The sequence below is a fragment of the Microcaecilia unicolor genome, chromosome 6, assembly GCF_901765095.1.
Source record: "Microcaecilia unicolor chromosome 6, aMicUni1.1, whole genome shotgun sequence".
In the NCBI taxonomy this organism is placed as follows: domain Eukaryota; kingdom Metazoa; phylum Chordata; class Amphibia; order Gymnophiona; family Siphonopidae; genus Microcaecilia; species Microcaecilia unicolor.
In genome coordinates this window covers 170,997,415-171,016,074 of record NC_044036.1, presented here as the reverse complement: position 1 = coordinate 171,016,074, position 18,660 = coordinate 170,997,415, and the positions used below count along the sequence as shown (strand labels likewise).

Genomic DNA, 18,660 nt, shown 5'->3' with positions numbered 1-18,660 from the left:
CAGTAAAGCAGGAGGGAATAGGATAATATTAATAGGTAGCAGAAAATAGAACTCAGGGGCTAATCCACAAAGCTAGGAACCTCTGATTTTGACTGGTTCTATCCAGTTCAATATGCATGTTATTTAGGGAGTAATGCACAAAGGGATTCTGCATCCATCTTGCTGATCATGGTATCAGGGAACAATAATCCTATGCATTTGCATTACAAGGAGCTCAGGCTCAGCTGTTTATGAGCCATGCACAGGCAGCAGTACCTACCTTTAACATGCAAACTTTTCCCTGAGGGCTTCTTCAAGGAGAAGCACTCTGTTTGCATCTTTCAATAGCAAAATTGTCCCAGTGCAGAGAACAGTTTAGAGGGGTGGAGAAACTAGGGTGGGGGGGGGGGGGGGGGGGTTCAGCATGGAAGAGATTACCAACTGAAAATCACCCAGGGCAGGCTGAGAGAAGACAAGTAAACTGCAGGAGAAAGGTGAAGCCAGAATCAGAGCACGGCACGGGAAAGGAGACAGTGGAACCAGTAAGTACTGCAGGAGAAGGAAGCGAGTACAGCAGTGGGATTCCTGGGCTTGTGCAGAACATGGACACTTACCGAGAGACTGTTCTGCGCGTGTGCTAGGCGCTTTCTCTACCAAGTTGCTTGCTAAATTTACATGAATCTCATTTGCATGCGATTATCAGCAACTTCTACTATGGATCTAAATAGACATGGTTTTGAACAGGGACTTGAGCATTGGCCCCTCAGGGACGAAGTTAGTAGCGGCTGAGACCTACATGTGACTTATCCGGCCACTGCCAATATTCAGTGCCTTCACCTAGATCACTATCTGGGTAAATTATCCTGGTGCCCGACATTGAATATTGGTGGTATCCAGACCAGTTCCAATGGTCAGTCTATTCAGCATTGATATTTGTATATTGGCCGGGACTGAATATTTGAGTATAGATTCAAATGCTATGGCCAGTGTTTAAATCCAGTGCTGACTGCACTGTTTAATTATTGAGGCTGTTTGTTTGTTTTTTTACTTGAATCTATAACTGTCTCTTTCTAGCTATCCAGTTTATGAGATCTTCCCCTGGCTGGTGCTTATATATTTAGAAAGCAAAGAAGCACAAGGAGCCTTCAAGTTAGGGGCATTTCAGCTTTGCTTTATTGGTCAGACCCGACATGGTCCGTGTTTCGGCATGAAATGCCTGTGTCAGGGGTCTAATGTTGGTCTCTGTTGCCAAGGGTATCAATAATCCGTTTTCACTAGGCACCTTAGTCTTGAAGAAGACAAATGTGCTCATCCAGAAAGATGCCAAAACTGGCAATGCAGGTACAAAACAAAATCCAATGCTTATACTTTCCATGCTGTGCTGAACAGAACTGCTGTGATGACCATTTTAGTAGCAAAACACATCCAACAAATGACCCTGCTTTTGTAGCAGGGTTGTAGCCATACAACAGGTTTTCCCCTGAGGCAGCAAGGCAAAACAGGGTGTCCCTGTCGGGTTGGATTTCTACTGGCTATGCTGGAAGCATTTATGGTGGATTGGTAATCTGGAGTAATGTTGGAAGCAACTATCTGTGTCGTTTATACATTGGATTGCTGCATAGCCTTATATATGATTCCTGTTGGACCACTGGTGCTTTTCACTCTGCCTCTTTTGATAAGAGAAGTGGAGTTTTTTTTCTTGACCTATGATGGGGGCTGTCCTGTAGCTCTATATACTAATGAAGAGCTAGGATATATTTACTGAGGTCTTTTTTTTCTCCACTTTAAATATATGGATAATAAAATTCAGTCAGAGTGGTAGCACCTAGCGTGATTAGTGAAAGTTACAATCATTGAATACCTAATTTTGGGTGACATTTATAGAATCCCCCATCCCCACCCCCCCAAAACTCTGAGTGATATCATTTTTTGGATGTGTTTGCTACTAAAATGGCTGTTCCTACTGCATGTGCCAGCTCTTACACATATATTTTCTGGCACCCTTATAAATATTTTACAGATGTCTCCACATTCCTCTTAATTTGTAAGCCCTTTTGGCAAATAAATGCCCACTGTGCCTATACTGTATGTAGCACAGGAGAATAATCAGATCCAAAAGCCTGAATTCAGCAATGTAGAGCTGGCTTTCTAAACATTTACACTGAGAAATCTGAGTTTGTTTTGTAGTTGAGGTTCTTGTCTTTTATTCTACTGCTAAGACAAAGGTCTTAAGCCAAGATTTACAGTCAAATAGACCAGAAAGCAAGATTGCAAGTGGATTTGATCTGTCAGCCACAAGAGATCACTGGACTATACAGTACTTTCCCTAAAACTGAAGGTTAATATGAGTAAAGGAAAGAAAATATTGGAGGCAGACACATTTTACTGATGGATAGAAAAAGGATAAAGAGGGTGATACCTGCTAGTGATGGAGGCATTCCTATCTCGTTATGTGAATTCTATTTTGTAAAAACATTGCTGTAATACTAAAGACTATTGTAATGCAAAAAATATTGTTCTGAATTTCTTTACAGGATTACCTGGCACTGCTGCAGATCTAGAAAGGAGAAGGCAAATATTTGGACAAAACTTTATACCTCCAAAGAAGCCAAAAACTTTCTTACAGCTAGTCTGGGAAGCACTACAGGATGTGACTCTAATAATCTTGGAAATTGCAGCCATCATATCTTTGGGACTTTCATTTTATCGGCCTCCTGGGGAAAGTAATGAAGGTATTGTATGTCTAAAACAATTATTTTCTTTATGATATCAGCTGCATCTATAAATTTCTCAAATGATTATATAATTGGAAACCCATGAAAAAAAAATCATGCAAGCGCCGAGATTTCCACATGGAAATAGAAGCATATTCTATAAAGTACACTTTATTTTAGAGGTACTTCATAGAATACGCTGAGTGTTGATCCATGTGACTAAATTTAGTTGCAGTCAATTATGCCAACTAAAACCTGGTATAAATCCCAACGCCTTCATTAGGCATGGAGCAGGTTTATTCTATAACAATGTGCAAAGATTTTAGAAATTCCCATGACCTGTCCATTCCATGCACATAACCACGCCCACTTTACAACTATTCGACTTAGAATTCACGTGCACCATGTTACAGAATATTCTTAGCAAGCAGTGCCTGTAAATTCTAATGAATGCCAATTAGTGATGATAATTGCTTGTTAACATCCAATCATCAGCTCCTAGCTTGTTAACTAATTAAGTTGTGTGCACATTGTTATGGTATATGCTTCGATTTCTACATGGAAATCTCGGCGTGATATATAGAATTTGGGGGTTAGCCCCTAAGCTGCATTAACTGTTAACATGGCAGTTAATACATATTCAAAAACACCATTCTCCTAATAAATGTACAGGTGACATGTGAGCCTAAAATCATGTGTCACTGTTCAAGATGAAAAGGGAGGAGAAAGCCTCAGAACCACATTCCTTCCATTAAACTAAGCATCAAAGATTAAGAGGTAAATACCTCGTTGGCATTGTATCATGTCACTGATGCAGTTTTCTGTGCAATGCAAAATTGTCTAAATAAACAAGTGTCAAAGAGATTTAGCAGCAAATGTTCAAATCCCACCAATGATGGCCAGCGTTTTGCTTTTAAGCTGCCTCAGGGTATATCAGGATCATATGAATCAGTGTTTCCCAAGTCCAAGTCCATAAATGGGTATGCCTAAGTGCAGCGTGCAGCGTGAAATGTGTGTAACTCACTAAAAACCAACCTGTTCAACAAGGCATACCACAATGATCCATCCTAAATTCCAGTCAACGAAACTTATACCAGAACTGAACATAACCTAACTCTCTATACCTGATTGCCTCATCAGCTTGACACGAATTAACTTTAACGCAACACCACTCTATTTCTTATCCCGATATGAATTCTCTATACTTGACTGCTAATCTACTTGGTCACTGATGAACTTTTAATGCAATACCAATTTGTATTTCCTCATGCCGGAAATGGCGATCGCCATTATGGAATAATGTAAGCCACATTGAGCCTGCAAATAGGTGGGAAAATGTGGGATACAAATGCAACAAATAAATAAATAGTATTCTGTAAGTTACATGAGTATATGTGTGACACACCCATATCTCACCATGCTGTGCCCCCATGTAATTATGTGCTATAACTCTTTGGTAACGTGAGCAAGGGTGAGCCATGGGGTCAGGTAAGACAAGCCACACACATTCAGCAAGTTCTGGTGAAACAAATAATATTTATTAAATGTGTCAGGTAAGGGCTCCTGTTCGCTTCACAGGAGTGGAGAATTTAGTACTCAAACTAGATCTGTAATATAAGTGTACTCGGGTGGCCTGCTCCTACAGGGCCCCAGCATATATGAATGCCATTCTCTCAGCACAGTCTCTAGCAGGCATACAAGGCTGACCTGCAGCCGGCAGGTCAAAACACAAATTCTTCCAGGGTCCAAGTTGACCTTGGCCTACCTGAGTGGAGGCATCTGCAACGGGCATTGCTGCTTCCTTCTGGTCTCCTTAAGCCAGCTCTGGCCTTGTCTTTTATACTTCCTGGGTCATGGCTCCACCCCTCCCATGTCACTTCCCCTTTGGGCAGGACTAGGGGTTTAAGGTGGCCATGACACTGTGATAGAGTGTTCTTATGAGGAAGTGGCAGCATCCTATAGACTCCCTCACAAGCTCTTACATACTCCCTTAGGGCCAAACACTATAAATGGCACCTTAAAATTCAGTGCCAAAAAACATGAACTTAGCGCAGTTCTATAAACTACACCTAAAGTTTGTGTGTAGTTTATAGAATATGCTCACATACCGATCTTGTGACTAAAATTTAGATGCACCCATTTAGGCCACCTAAAACCATGCCTACATACCTGCGCCTAACGTAGGTGCAGATCCGGAGTATTCTATAAAAGAGCACATAGTTTTTTGTAAACACCCACAACCTGCCCATTCCACGCCCATGGCCACATCCCCTTTTTGGCTGTGCACATTAGAATTTATGTGCACCATGTTGTAGAATATGCCTAGAAAGTTGTGTGCATAAATTCTAATTAAAGTCAATTAGTGCCGCTAATTGGTTAAGTACCAATTATCAGTGCTGATAGGTTTGTTAATCAATTAAGCTGTGCGCACAATTATTAGCGTGCACAACTTAAAACACTCTTTATAGAATTTGGGGGTTATGGAATAGTGTGGGTCATTTTTCTGTGCACATATGTATACCAGCATGTACAGAATTGCCTTTAAGATGTTTAAAATGTGTGTACTGGAGAAAAGAAGGGATGGGAAGAGCAAGATATATTAAAATATTTGCTGGACTTCAATAAATCATGGGACGTTGAATTCTCTCACATAAGAAGAAATTAATGACAAGGGCATGATATGAAGCTACACGAAGGAAGGTGTAGAGGACAAACGAGAACATGTTTCTTTACTGAGAGGGTGATTAATGAATGGAACAGCTTAGTGGTAAAAGGTAGCAGCAACTAGGGGCAGCGGAAACACTTCTTAGGTTGGTGGGGCCAAACTCCATCCCCAGTTTCACTCTGACCTCCACTCCAAACTTCACTCCCAGCTCTCATCACTGATCTAAATGTAATTTTTTCTTCAAGGCTAAGGCGTGGGGAGATAACTGCAGAGGGGAAAGAAAGAATGAAAATAGGAACAGAGAGAGGGGTAGGGGTAAAAGCTTGGAAGTGGAGCAGAAAAGAGAAAGTTTAAAGAAGGGGCAGAAAAAACTTAGGTTTGAATCTGCCAGGGAAGGAGAAGAAGATGAAGTTAGGTTAGGGAAAGAGAGAGACAGCTGAAGAGGGTAGAACCTGAAGAGTGATGTTGATGGGGAAGGGTCAGGTCTTATGATGAGGAAATCTGCACATGAAACATTACAAATAAGGACCCTCCTTTTGCTAAGGCGTGCTCACGTTTTAGCGCACGTAAAAATTGGGAGTGCCTTAGTAAAAGACCCCCAATGTGTGCAGAATTTTATATCAACTAGAGGTTCAGGTTGGCAATGAGTTTGGCTTAAGGAAGTTACTGACTGGAGTGCCACAAGGGTATTCTTTGTTTGCAGTGCTATTTAATATGTATTTCATTCTGTTGTGCCAGAAATTGCACTATTTGAAAGCACATTATCATATTTATGCAGCTGACATTCAGTTTTTCTTTAAATTTGAAACCAGAGTAGGCCCTGATATTCAGCATTTACAGTCTGTTTTTAGTGAGGTTGCTACTTGGTTGAGATCTAATAAGCTGTCATTGAATACTCAAAAAATTGAGGTATTGTTAGTTACGGAGATCTCTGAGGACTCTATACTGACAATGATCTTACTGAATAATTGTGCAGTAAATGTGACATCTCAAGTGTGTGTCCTGTTAGACTCTTGTCTGGGGTCTGACCTTAACATCACTGATTTGTTGTATAGTGAAAAGTTCTTTTTTTTTTCTTAGGATAAAGCCCTCCTTATTTGCTTTCGATTTCATTTGGTTTTTCAAAGTCTTTGCTGAATGGGCTTGATTACTGTAATTCTTTGTATTTAGGCCTGCCAGCAGTAAAGGTGCAAGCATTGCAAGTGGTTCAGAACGCTACTGCTCATCTACTTATAGGTTCTTCTTGCTTTCATCATGTAACTCCAATTTTATGTGCCTTGCATTGGCTTCCAATTGAGCAGAGGATTGTTTTTAAAGTTTTGGTACTTATACACAAGGCTTTGAAAAAAGAATCCATGTCCTACTTGTTGTCTGTTCCACGTCAATCTCTCCAGTCTGAGAAAAAACCCAAAAGAGTGCTTTTTCATTTGTGGATCCTACAATGTGGAGTTTGATACCTGCTTACATCAAAAATGTCACTGATACAGTGCAGTTCAGGAAACATCACTTGTTTGTAATGGTTTTTCATCATGGTGGTTGGGAGGCTAGGATAGGGGAGGGCAGACTTATACGGTCTGTGCCAGAGCCGGTGATGGGAGGCGGGACTGGTGGTTGGGAGGCGGGAAATACTGCTGGGCAGACTTATACGGTCTGTGCCCTGAAAAAGACAGGTACAAATTCAAGGTAAGGTATACACATATGAGTTTATCTTGGGCAGACTAGATGGACCCTGCAGGTCTTTTTCTGCCGTCATCTACTATGTTACTATCTGTTTTAATCTTTCAACATCTATTTATGGTAACTTGTGATGTGCTTTTTGGTAGGGGACTGGGGTTGCAGCAGCATGAAGTTAATGACCAGCTTGGAAAAAAGACGGATGAGGGGAAATATGATTGAGGTCTACAAATCTTGAGTGGTGTAGAATGAGTAGGAGTAAATCAATTTTTTACTTGTTCCAAAAGTACAAAGACTAGGGGACACTCAAGGAAGTTACATGGAAATACTTTTAAAACAAAGAGGAGGAAATATTTTTTCACTCATCGAATAGTTAAGCTCTGGAACTCTTTGCTGGAGGATGTGGTAACAGCGGTTAGCGTATCTGGGTTTAAAAAAAGGTTTGGAAAACTTCCTGGAGGAAAAATCCATAGTCTGCTATCGAGACAGACATGGCAAGCAACTGCATACCCTGGGATTTGTAGTAAGGAGTGTTGCCATGATTTGGGTTTCTTGTGGCCTGGCTTGGCCACTGTTTGGAAAACAGGATATTGGGCTAGATGGACCATTGGTCTGACCCAGAATGGCTACTCTTATGTTTTTATGTCATGTTGTATTATGATATGACATGTTTATATATGGGTGTGGGATTGGGGTGTATGTTGTCTAGAATTAATTGGTAATGATGGATGGTTGGATTGTGTGTTTTTATCTGTTTTACTTTGATTTTGAATGTTTTTTGTACCACGCCTAGATACAGGCAAATTATAAATAATAAACTAAAACTAAATTAAAATTAAAATATATGAAGCATCACTAGCAAAGTGGCTAGCTGAAATGATAATTTAACTGAAGCCTCGTAAATAATAATCATAAACACACTGTTAAGTCCATTTCTGTAACGAGTATAATTGGGCAGTACCGTTTATTTGGAATGTACATGTTTGCTCCTGTCTGAGCAATGGCTGTTTCTGGTTCCCACCTCTCCAGCCCAAATCCTGATTATCTATGGCGTAGAACAGAAGACATTTAAACTAATGTTTCATCTCAGTGCAATGTGCCTTCCCAATTCATTTAACTCGGTCATTGCAGCAAAAACATTTGCTCAGGGATCTTGCACCAGGACTTTTCTTAAAACCATGCTTGATTGATCCTAAATCTGGTAGTAGGGTGTCGTCTTCCCTCTTCCCCCACCAAAGGCACTGTGAACATACCTGCCATGGCATCTCCAACCAGGGTTCTTCACATGGCACGTCATAGCACTATCACAGTCCTATCTCTGGCACTTCTAAATAACAATTGGAAATACTCAAAAATTCATAGACACATTTTAGACAGCTGAGTGCTTTTTATATTCATTTTTGTCTTTAGACTGAATGATTGTGGAGAGTTACTGATTAAACAGTGTGATTTTCAGAGATTGTGAATTGTTTGTTTGAAGGAATAGCCTCATGATAACCATTTTCATGTTGGGCTTTCTCACAGCAGACAAAAGGTATGAACAGCCAACAAAGCTAACTTCCACTATACGCTAAAGGAGTCAGCTGTTGAGGTTTCATTTATTACTTACTCAACTGCCTGTGTTTAGCTGTTGTGTTTCTTCCTTGCCTGCTATGTTCCACAAAACCTGGATGGCATAGTGCTCTCTTGATCTCCACCTGTGCATCACAGTCACCAGCTGCTGTGGGTCTCTCCTTCATTCCCATTGAGTTTCACAGGATCCTGCTGCCATAGTTCTCACCTTCTCTTTCTGTGTTTACTGTAGGACTCTGCTGCCATGGTTTTCTCTTGTTTCCATGTATCTCAGCAATTGATTACCTCAATTTTCTCCTCTCTTCCCTTTGCATTCAGTGAGTAAATTTGCAGAGAATGAATGATCAGAGACAAAAGTAATTTGACTGGATTGGTTTTGGAGAGTTGGGATGAGTGAGTCATTGATTTATTTTGAGAGTTATTAAGCTGTTTAATGTTGTCTGGACAATACCTGTGCAGAACAAAATGTTCACATCCATGCCACGGATAGACAGTTCTACAAGCATCCATGGCATACCAGTTCTTTAAGGTTTTTTTTTTTGTGAACTATGAAGTTGATATTCAAAATTGTGGGTACTATTTAAAGATATCAGAATACATTATCAAGACATCTTTAAGTGTATCTGCATCTACACCATCCATTTAAGTCAGGTCCCTGAATTTGCAGGCAGAAAACAGATAAATTATTCATTTAAGTTAGGACAGCTATTTATAAACTCCTATTTAAATGGATAGTGCTGACTAATGCTGTTGTTTGCTTAACTTTGGCCTCATTCTCCAGAATGTCTCCTGGCCCTTCTCTTAATAAATACAGGTCAATACTCCAAAGCATTTGTGTATTACAAATAGATATATCGCACACTCTTTCAGTGGTTGCTCAAGGTGAGTTATATTTCAGGTACAGTAGATACAGTGTCGATCGTGCAGCTCTGGCTATTTTATTCCCAGATCAGCTAAGGCTATACATACAGGAAAGGGGCCTGGTTTGGGACAAAATTAGGGCAGGCCAACAATTTATATAATTTACAGTTATATTTAGGCAGCTGAAGGGTAATAATATGTGCTCTATTATGAGGGCATAGAATTTGAATACATGAGTATTCTAGGTGCAGGTGTAAAATTATACCTGCACCTCGATTATTCATGTATGTATGCAAATTAGCATACTTTATCATCTATCGCCATAGTTCTATAAACTTACATATGCAACTGTATGCTTAGGGGTATATTCTATAATTAGCATCTAAAAGTTGGTGCTGAAAATTTAACATGCTTAGCACGATTCTGTAAAGAGTACGTGTCCTTTATAGAATCATGCTTAGGCATAAACTGTGCCTAATTACAGATGTCTGCAATTAGACCTGCTATGAGCAGGTTTAAATACTGGCACTACAATCTGGCCACATTCTATATCAACGTGTGTAACATTTGGGAACGCCCCCAGAAACACCCATATCCATGCCCCCAAATTAGGATCTACACACACATCGTTAAACATCGTTAAAGAATGCGATATGCACATAAATCCTAATTATTGCCAGTTAATGCTGATAATTAGTTAGCATCCAGTTATCAGTGCTGATTGGCTCATTACTCAAGTTATGCGCATTAAATTGGGTGTGTGCCCAATTTAACGCACATGACTCAGTGTCAAATATAGAATCTGGCCCTTAATGTATAAAGATGCTTGCAAAAGTTATAGATTACAAATTTGCATTAACTAATTATTAACAAGCTACTAATTGGCATTAACCAATTATTGGCTATAATTGACACTAATTGGCAATATTTAGCAGTTATGTGTGCAACTGCGCTTAGTTGGGATTCTATAAACTATGACCACAAATGCAAAGCATGTAAGTGCAAGGGGGTTGTGGACCTGGGAAGGGCATGGGCAGGTCAGGGGTGTGACCAGCACTTGCACGTACAGGTTATGAAATACCAGCATTTACAAACCTGTCAGCATTTAGGTATAAGCATTTACCCCAGTCATTGAGCTAACGTAGAGGGGCATAATCGAACATGGATGACCATCTCTAAGGGCGTCCATCTCTAAGGACGTTCTGGCGAAGGGACGGGGAAACCCGTATTATCGAAACAAGATGGACGCCCATCTTTCATTTCGCTAATACGGTCGGGGACGCCCAAATCTCATAATTTAGGTTGACCTTAGAGATGGTCGACCTAAATGTTGAGATGGTCGACCTTAGAGGTGGTCATCCCCAGTTTTCAGCCATAATGGAAACCGAGGACGCCCATCTCAAAAATGACCAAATCCAAGCCCTTTGCATTCGTAGTGCACTGGTCCTCCTCACATGCCAGGACACCAACCAGGCACCCTTGGGGGCACTGCAGGGGACTTCACAAATTGGTCCCAGAGGGTTTCGGGTGGGCTTTGTAACAGGAGTGGGGGGGATGGGCCTGGGTCCGCCTGCCTGAAGTGCACTGCACCCACTAAAAACTGCTCCAGGGACCTGCATACTGCCGTGATGGAGCTGGGTATGACATTTGAGGCTGACATAGAGGCTGGAAAAAATGTTAAAAATTTTTTTTGGGTGGGAGAGGGTTGGTGACCACTGGGGGAGTAAGGGGAGGTCATCCACGATTCTCTTCGGTGGTCATCATCTGGTCAGTTCGGGCACCTTTTCACGGCTTAGTCGCAAGAAAAAATGGACCAAGTAAAGTCGACCAAATGCTCGTGAGGGGCATCCTTCTTTTTTCCATTATCGGCAAAGGACGCCCATCTCTTAACCAGGCCCCCATCCCTCCTTTGGTCTTTCCCGCAATGGAAAGCAGTTGAGGATGCCCAAAATTGGCTTTGCATTATGCCGATTGAGCGACCCTGAGAGAAGGACGCACATCTCCCGATTTGTGTCGGAAGATGGGCATCCTTCCCTTTCAAAAGTAAGCTAGATAGGTTCTCACGCCTACAGTTAGATGTGTAACTGCCATCTTAGACTAATATTCTATAACGGCAATTGCACGTGCAGTTGCCTATATAGAATTCACACTTAGCAAGCATCATCCCAGTGCCTAATTTTAGGAAATCTATAGAGAATCACTCCCATATGTGTGTACCTGTGAGTTCCAATCAGGCTCTGCCCAAGCTCCATGCCTGTACACACCTACCAGCAAAGTATACTCCACCATGTCATTGCATGTACTTTACACCAGTATGTATTTTATAATAGGATGTTTACTTGCATATGTGGCCAACATGCATGCAAAAATGACCAATCATTAAATAGTAGGTATGTATGGATTTTCAAAGTGATACATATATGTACAATGTCAATATTGAACCACAATTTGAAACATCTAACTTAGATGGCTTCAAGCCATATGTAAGGGTGCCACCTCCAGGAGCACCCCAAATTGCCTCTCCCCTGCATAACATACTGCTCAGTGGCACTTTTTGCAAAGTACTCAAGGGCTCACAAGCTAATTTTAAAACGGAAACTTTCTGAACAGTGTTCCTTTCAAAATCTGCAGGTGGATGGAACCATTGGAATTTCATTACACCATATCCTTAGTACGAGAGGAAAACAATGCATAGGGATTTCAACATTAATTCCTCTCATGTACTTCAGCTGCATGCCCAATCCCGTTCCTCATGCTGTAGACAGTGCAGGCATTTCTCCCCACAAAGATAGAGAGATGACAATTTTTGAAAGAGTATTTTCCACAGATAAGCACTCAAGAAAATCCTTTTGTCTTGATTTCATAAGACAGCATTACAAATAACATTACATTACAATTAACTTTGTTTTAAAAAAATATTCTTTCTACACTTTTACAAATTAACATCCAAAAAATATTACTTGAATGAAGAAAATAAGAAGATCAAAGGAACACCAACATAAGGGAAACAAACTTAGAGGCCCTTTTACTAAACTGTGTTAGGTTCTAATGCGCCCGTTCAATTCCCATAAGCTTCTTTGCATTCAGCGCACATTAAGCTGTAGCGCAGCTTTGTAAAAGGAGCCCATAGGGGTATGTTTACTAAGGTGCATTAGCGTTTTTAACGTGCCTGGAAATTTAAGGCGCGTCAAATGCGAATGCACATATATATTTCTATGGGCGCGTTGACGTTTAATGCACGTACACCATTAACACATGTTAAAAACGCTAACACACCCCTAGCGCCGCTTAGTAAACCTAGCCCTTAGAATGGTATTTCAAGGTTTTTGTAAAACCCCATGTTAATTTAGAAACATTCTGCTCTTGACAGAAACATGAAAGAAAAAAAATCGTTTGCAATATTAAATTCATGTTACTTCTAGCTAAGCAATAATTACAGATGGACAGAACATTAGTGAGGGTTTACTAACTTGATGCTCATGCTAAAAGAGAATTCAACTTGAACATTTGTTTGAGGCAATTACTGCTGTTGAAATAGAAATTAATAGTCTTTAAGTCTCGTGTTTATATGTGATTCTTTTAGGGGTAATGTGTCCAAATGAGTTCATGACAGAAATGAATTTCTCCCCTATGCCGAGGTATATTGGAAATTATCAGTCTTAGATTCACAGCTAGTGTGCTTCTCAGCACTTGCATTGTTCCAAATAGATAATCTTTCTGGTGTTCACAAGATGTAATATGCATAGGCAACATATCAAGTTTTTTTGCTTGGATTTTCTTTTTTAATCAGGCTGGTGGCACCCAATATATTTTTTTCATCTATTCACCGTGATTTCTTAGTTTCTGACTGCATTTGTTGGTACTTAGTGATCTTCTCTCTACCTGCAGTACAGAATAGATACTTTGCATTCATAACACTTCTGCTAGTGGTGAGGTTTTTGTACTTCCCAGCATGACTTTATTTATTATTATTATTTATTAGGATTTATTTGCCTCCTATTTGAAAGAATTCACTCAAGGCGGTGACCACAGTTTCTTGCATTGAGCTGTTTATCGATAGGAATAACAATATCCCAGGTGATCAATTTCATTCTCCAGAATTCTTTTTGGGCCATGATCCCAGTGGTTTTCTGGCACAACAATGTGATAGAGTTTATGCAGCTCCCAGTGGATGAGACATGCTACCCTATTGTGCCTTTCTGTATATAGTTTTTCTGACATCAGCACATCACACCTAACAATGAGATCTGTGACTCTTTCCAGTTCAGTGCTACAAAATCTGCATTTGTTTTACTATATATTTTTTTCTATACTGGCTGTGAACCATTTTGTCTGTAGTCTCCTATCCTGTGCAACAATTATCAACCTCTCTCCCTTAGGTTCAGATTTACTTCCACTTAACTATTCATGTGTCAGGTTGTGGGTATTGAGAGAACTTTCTGTATTTCATAGTATATTTGTACTTTAGGCAATTGCTGATCTAGGGCCCCTTTTACTAAACTGCTGTAAAAGGAGCCCTGCTGTAGCGGTTAAAAAGGTATAAAAAAAGAAATGGCCATGCGGTAGGTTCACACTTGCCGCATGGCCATTTTGGGGGGGGAGCACTTACCGCCACCCATTTGAGGTGGGGGTAAGGTCTTCTGCACTAACCCAGTGGTACCGCCGGGTAACCCCTGTGGTGATAATTTTTGAAACATTCCAGCAGCGCCAGAAATGCCACACGCTGGGGGCGGAACTACCGCTGGCCGCCACGGTGGGCCAAGAGTAGTCCAGGATCGCTGCGCAGCAAGCCCGTTGTAGTGCGGCAACCCTTTAGTAAAAGGGCCCCCTAATTATTTAAAAGAGCTTTTATTCTTTTATTTTCCAAATTCTTCTGCTTACCTCCCCCCTTCCCTATATGTTGGTAGACTGTCACTCATTCCTTTTATTCACTGAAGCGTGTCCAAGTTTAAGGATGGACACTGACTCTGGCTGCTTGCTTTCATACTTCAGTATTTTGAATATGTAAATCTATTGAAGCTGTTAGGTATGCTTGGATGCCTATGCTGGTGGCTTTATGGGGGCAATTCCTTTTAATCTTCCTGATTCAACTTGGTGAGAGCCTATTTTATAACTGCATCTGGGTGCCCAGATTCTGTTATATTCATTTCATTTCATTTATTAATACTTGTATCCCACATTATCCACAATAAGCATTCAGTTCAATGTGACTTACAATTAACATACAAAAATTGCAATGTGCAACTACAAGGCTATAAAGCTCACAGCAGATTTATGGACCATCTGATATTAAAAATCTTCTAAATAAAAATGTTTTCAACTCTTTATGAAACCTCAGATAGTTATTTATACATCTGATGTCCTTAGGGAGAGAATTCCACCAACTTGTTCCCTGAAAAGCAAATCCTGCAGAGAAAACTGATTTGTAAACCATGATTTTACAACTTGGAAAACGAAGGCGCAAATAATCTGTAGAACCTGGTACAGCATTATGAGTTGAAAGTTTAACTAAACCCAACATATAACGGGGCCATTCCAAATAATATTGTAAAAAGTTTAAAAGCCACACAAGCTTTAATAGGAAGCCAGTGCAGTTCATGCAATAAAGGAGAAGTACTATCGTGGTGATTGGAAACAAAACTGGAGTTGGGCAGACTTCTACGGTTTATGCCCTGATCGTGACTGAATAGATAGGGATGGGCTAGAGTGTAAATTTTAAAGGGCTTCAACGTTAGCTTCAGAACTTAGTACAAGAATAGTACTGGGCAGACTTCCACGGTCTGTGCCCCGAGAAAGGCAAGGACAAATCAAACTCGGGTACACATATAAACTATCACATACCATATAAATGAGCCATCATTTACTATGTTACTATGTTACTCTTTGGGGGTTCTACATGGAATGTTGCTACTAACTGGGATTCCAGAATCTTGTAACTCTAGGATTCCAGAATGTTCAGAACTTAGTACAAGAACAGTGCTGGGCAGACTTCTACGGTCTGTGCCCTGAGAATGGCAAGGACAAATCAAACTCGGGTATACATATAAAGTATCACATACCATATAAAATGAGTTTATCTTGTTGGGCAGACTGGACGGACCGTACATGTCTTTATCTGCCGTCATTTACTGTGTTACTATGTGAAACCTGGCATCGGCATACCATACATTTATGCACCTATAGTTACCTGAGGTAAAGATCTAGCTTAACAGTGGTCATGCAAATGCAGCAAGGATGCATGTAAGTTACAGTATTCTATAAGTTATGCATATAAATGCCAGCCCTGCCCATGGCCCTGCAACGCTCTACTCATACGAATAACCTGCTTGCATTTTTGCACCATAGGTGCACTTCTGTAAAAGGCATTGAACAGTTAGGTGCCAAGATGCAGCTCGCTAACTCTATAACAGCATCTGGGCATCCAGATTCCATTATAGAATGCTAGCATATTTATTTGTTACATTTGTATCCCACATTTTCCCACCTATTTGTAGGCTCAATGTAGCTTACATGGTACCGGAGAGGCATTTGCAGAATCCGGTGAGAACAAATACAAAGTGATGTTATCTATATATATAAAACTCACCCTCAACGTTCTATTTTGACTGACGTCACTGAAGCCAGGTTCGTAAGTTCGAAGCTTTGAAGCCACGAAAATCACAGTCTCTGGGCCCCGCCCTCTCGTCAAACGTTATGACGAGGGCGGAGCACATTCTCACCTCCAATGTTCTACTGCACTGTAGCTCTGCTCCGCCCTCGCGTCAAAACGCGATGATGTCGAGGGTGGGGCAGACGTTACTCTATGGGTTCATACTGCAGGGGCATTGACATCACGCTAAAATCTTCTGTTTCTGTTTCGGCAGGTCAGTGGGGTGGGGGGGCCTTCGGAGAGGGGGGAGCGCCGGCAGCGATGACATGGGTGGGGGTGGAAGGGGGTGCACTGGCAACAGAGACATCGGGGGGGGAAGGGAACGGTGACGGGCGCTAGGGGGCATGGCAAAAGGGGCAGGGTGAGAGGACATTTGCAAGGAGGCTGCAGGAGGGCAGGGACACAATATAATCGCTGGCTGGCTGCACGGGGGGGGGGGGGGGGGCAGGAGACACACCAAAATCGCAGGGTGGCTGCAGGGGGGCAGGGGACACAGGAAAATCACTGGCTGGCTGGACGGGGGGGGGGGGGCAGGGGAGACAGCACAATCGCTGGGTGCCTGGAAGGGGGCAGGGGACAGAGGACAATCGCTGGGTGGCTGCAGGGGGGCCAGAGGACAAAGGACAATAGCAGGGTGGCTACAGGGAGAGCAGGGGAGATAGGATAATCACTGGGTGGCTGGAGGTGGGGCAGGAGACAGACAACAAATGCAGGGTGGCTGGAGGGGGGCAGGGAATATAGAAGACTCACTGGGTGCCTGGAGGGGGCGCAGGGGACACAGGAAACTCGCTACGTGGCTGCAGGGGTCAAGGGACAGAGGAGACTAACAGGTTGGCTGGAGGGGGGGACAAGGGAGAGAACGCCATCGCTGGGTGGCTGGAGGGGGAGCAGGGGAGAGAGGAGAATCGCACGGTGGCTGCAGGGGGGCCAGAGGAGACACACTCGCACCCAGCACTCTCGCTCTCTCTCACACACAGACACTCGCACATTCACTCTCACTGTCTCACACACAGTCAATCTCACACATACTGTCTCAAACATACACACTACAAGGAAAACCTTGCTAGCGCCCATTTCATTTGTGCCAGAAACGGGCCGTTTTTTACTAGTGGTATGACAAAGTTCATGTGGCATGGCCACATTGGGGAAACGTACATCGGAAAAGTTGAGTATTGTCCATTACGTACTTTAGTTTTGTTGTGTTGCAGAGATCAGGCATTTACGTTGGATCGGTGGGGTATGCCTTTTTGAAAAGGTTGATTTTTAGTGATTTCCGGAAGTTTAGGTAATTGTGCGTCGTTTTCAAGGCTTTTGGTAGTGCGTTCCATAATTGTGTGCTTATGTAGGAAAAGCGAAATGCGTAAGTTGATTTGTATTTAAGTCCTTTGCAGCTTGGGTAGTGCAGATTTAGATATGATCGTGTTGATTCTGATGTGTTTCTAGTTGGTAAGTCGATCAAGTCTGTCATGTATCCCGGGGCTTCACCGTAGATAATTTTGTGGACCGGGGTACAGATTTTGAAGGCAATGCGTTCTTTGATTGGGAGCCAGTGTAGTTTTTCGCGGAGGGGTTTTGCACTTTCATATGACAGCATTTATGAGGCACAAATAGCAGGTGTAAATGTATGGCCCTAATTGCAGCACTTGGGCACATAACTTGCAGTATTCCGGAAGTTATACAAATAAATGTGGGACCCATCTTGCCCTGCCCAAGCCCTACCCATGTGTATACCCCCCCTTGCAATTACATGCTAACACCAAGATTATACACAGGTCACCCAAAGTTGGAAACGGAGCCCAGATGCGCACACAAACTAATTTGTCAATTGGATGCCAACAACCAACTATTGACGTTAATTGAGTTGCCTGGAACTTAACTGGTACTAATTTGGATTTGTGTGCGCATCTGCTTATGAACGATTTTGTAATGCTGGACGCCCTAAAATGTCTTGCATGCAACCCAAAAAGGGGTGTGGCCATGGGAAGGGAATGGGCGGGTCTGGAGCATTCCAAATATTTAGATGCAGTGTTACCAGGGTAATGCACCCAAAATGTGGGAGTCTGCTTTAAGTGCTATTCTATAAAGGGTGCTTAGCCCAGAGTGCTCTTTAAAGAATAGTGCTTAGTGTGAATTTTCCACAGAACCTAAATTTGAGCACCATTTACTGAATTTTGCATGCCAATGTTATAAAATACTGCTGAGTGCACAGCTAGCACTTACACACATAACTGTAGCAATCGTGCACAAAAATTATTGTATTACTTACATGCACAGTTGGCACCTAACTCACCTATTATAGAATGAGGGATTTCTTATCAAACAGCACTTATAGGTTTGTTTTCGAAAGAGAAGGGTGCCCATCTTTCGACACAAATCGGAAGATGGGCGTCCTTCTCCCAGGGTCGCCCAAATCGGCATAATCGAAAGCCGATTTTGGGCATCCTCAACTGCTTTCCGTCACGGGGACGACCAAAGTTCACGGGGGCAGTGTTGGGAGCATAGCGAAGGCGGGACGGGGGCGTGCTTAACACATGGGCATCCTCAGC

The 18,660-nt window shown here is 41.9% G+C and overlaps 1 protein-coding gene across 5 annotated transcripts in view; it reads left to right on the top strand.

The window, feature by feature from the left end:
• Window positions 1-18,660, top strand: part of ATP2B2 (ATPase plasma membrane Ca2+ transporting 2) — a 969,683-nt gene that overhangs the window by 620,608 nt on the left and 330,415 nt on the right. For all 5 annotated transcript variants that reach the window (XM_030205270.1, XM_030205268.1, XM_030205272.1 and 2 more), the window contains one exon: window positions 2,514-2,711. In XM_030205270.1, the coding sequence (XP_030061130.1) occupies window positions 2,514-2,711 (198 nt within the window). The remainder of the gene's footprint in view (window positions 1-2,513; window positions 2,712-18,660) is intronic.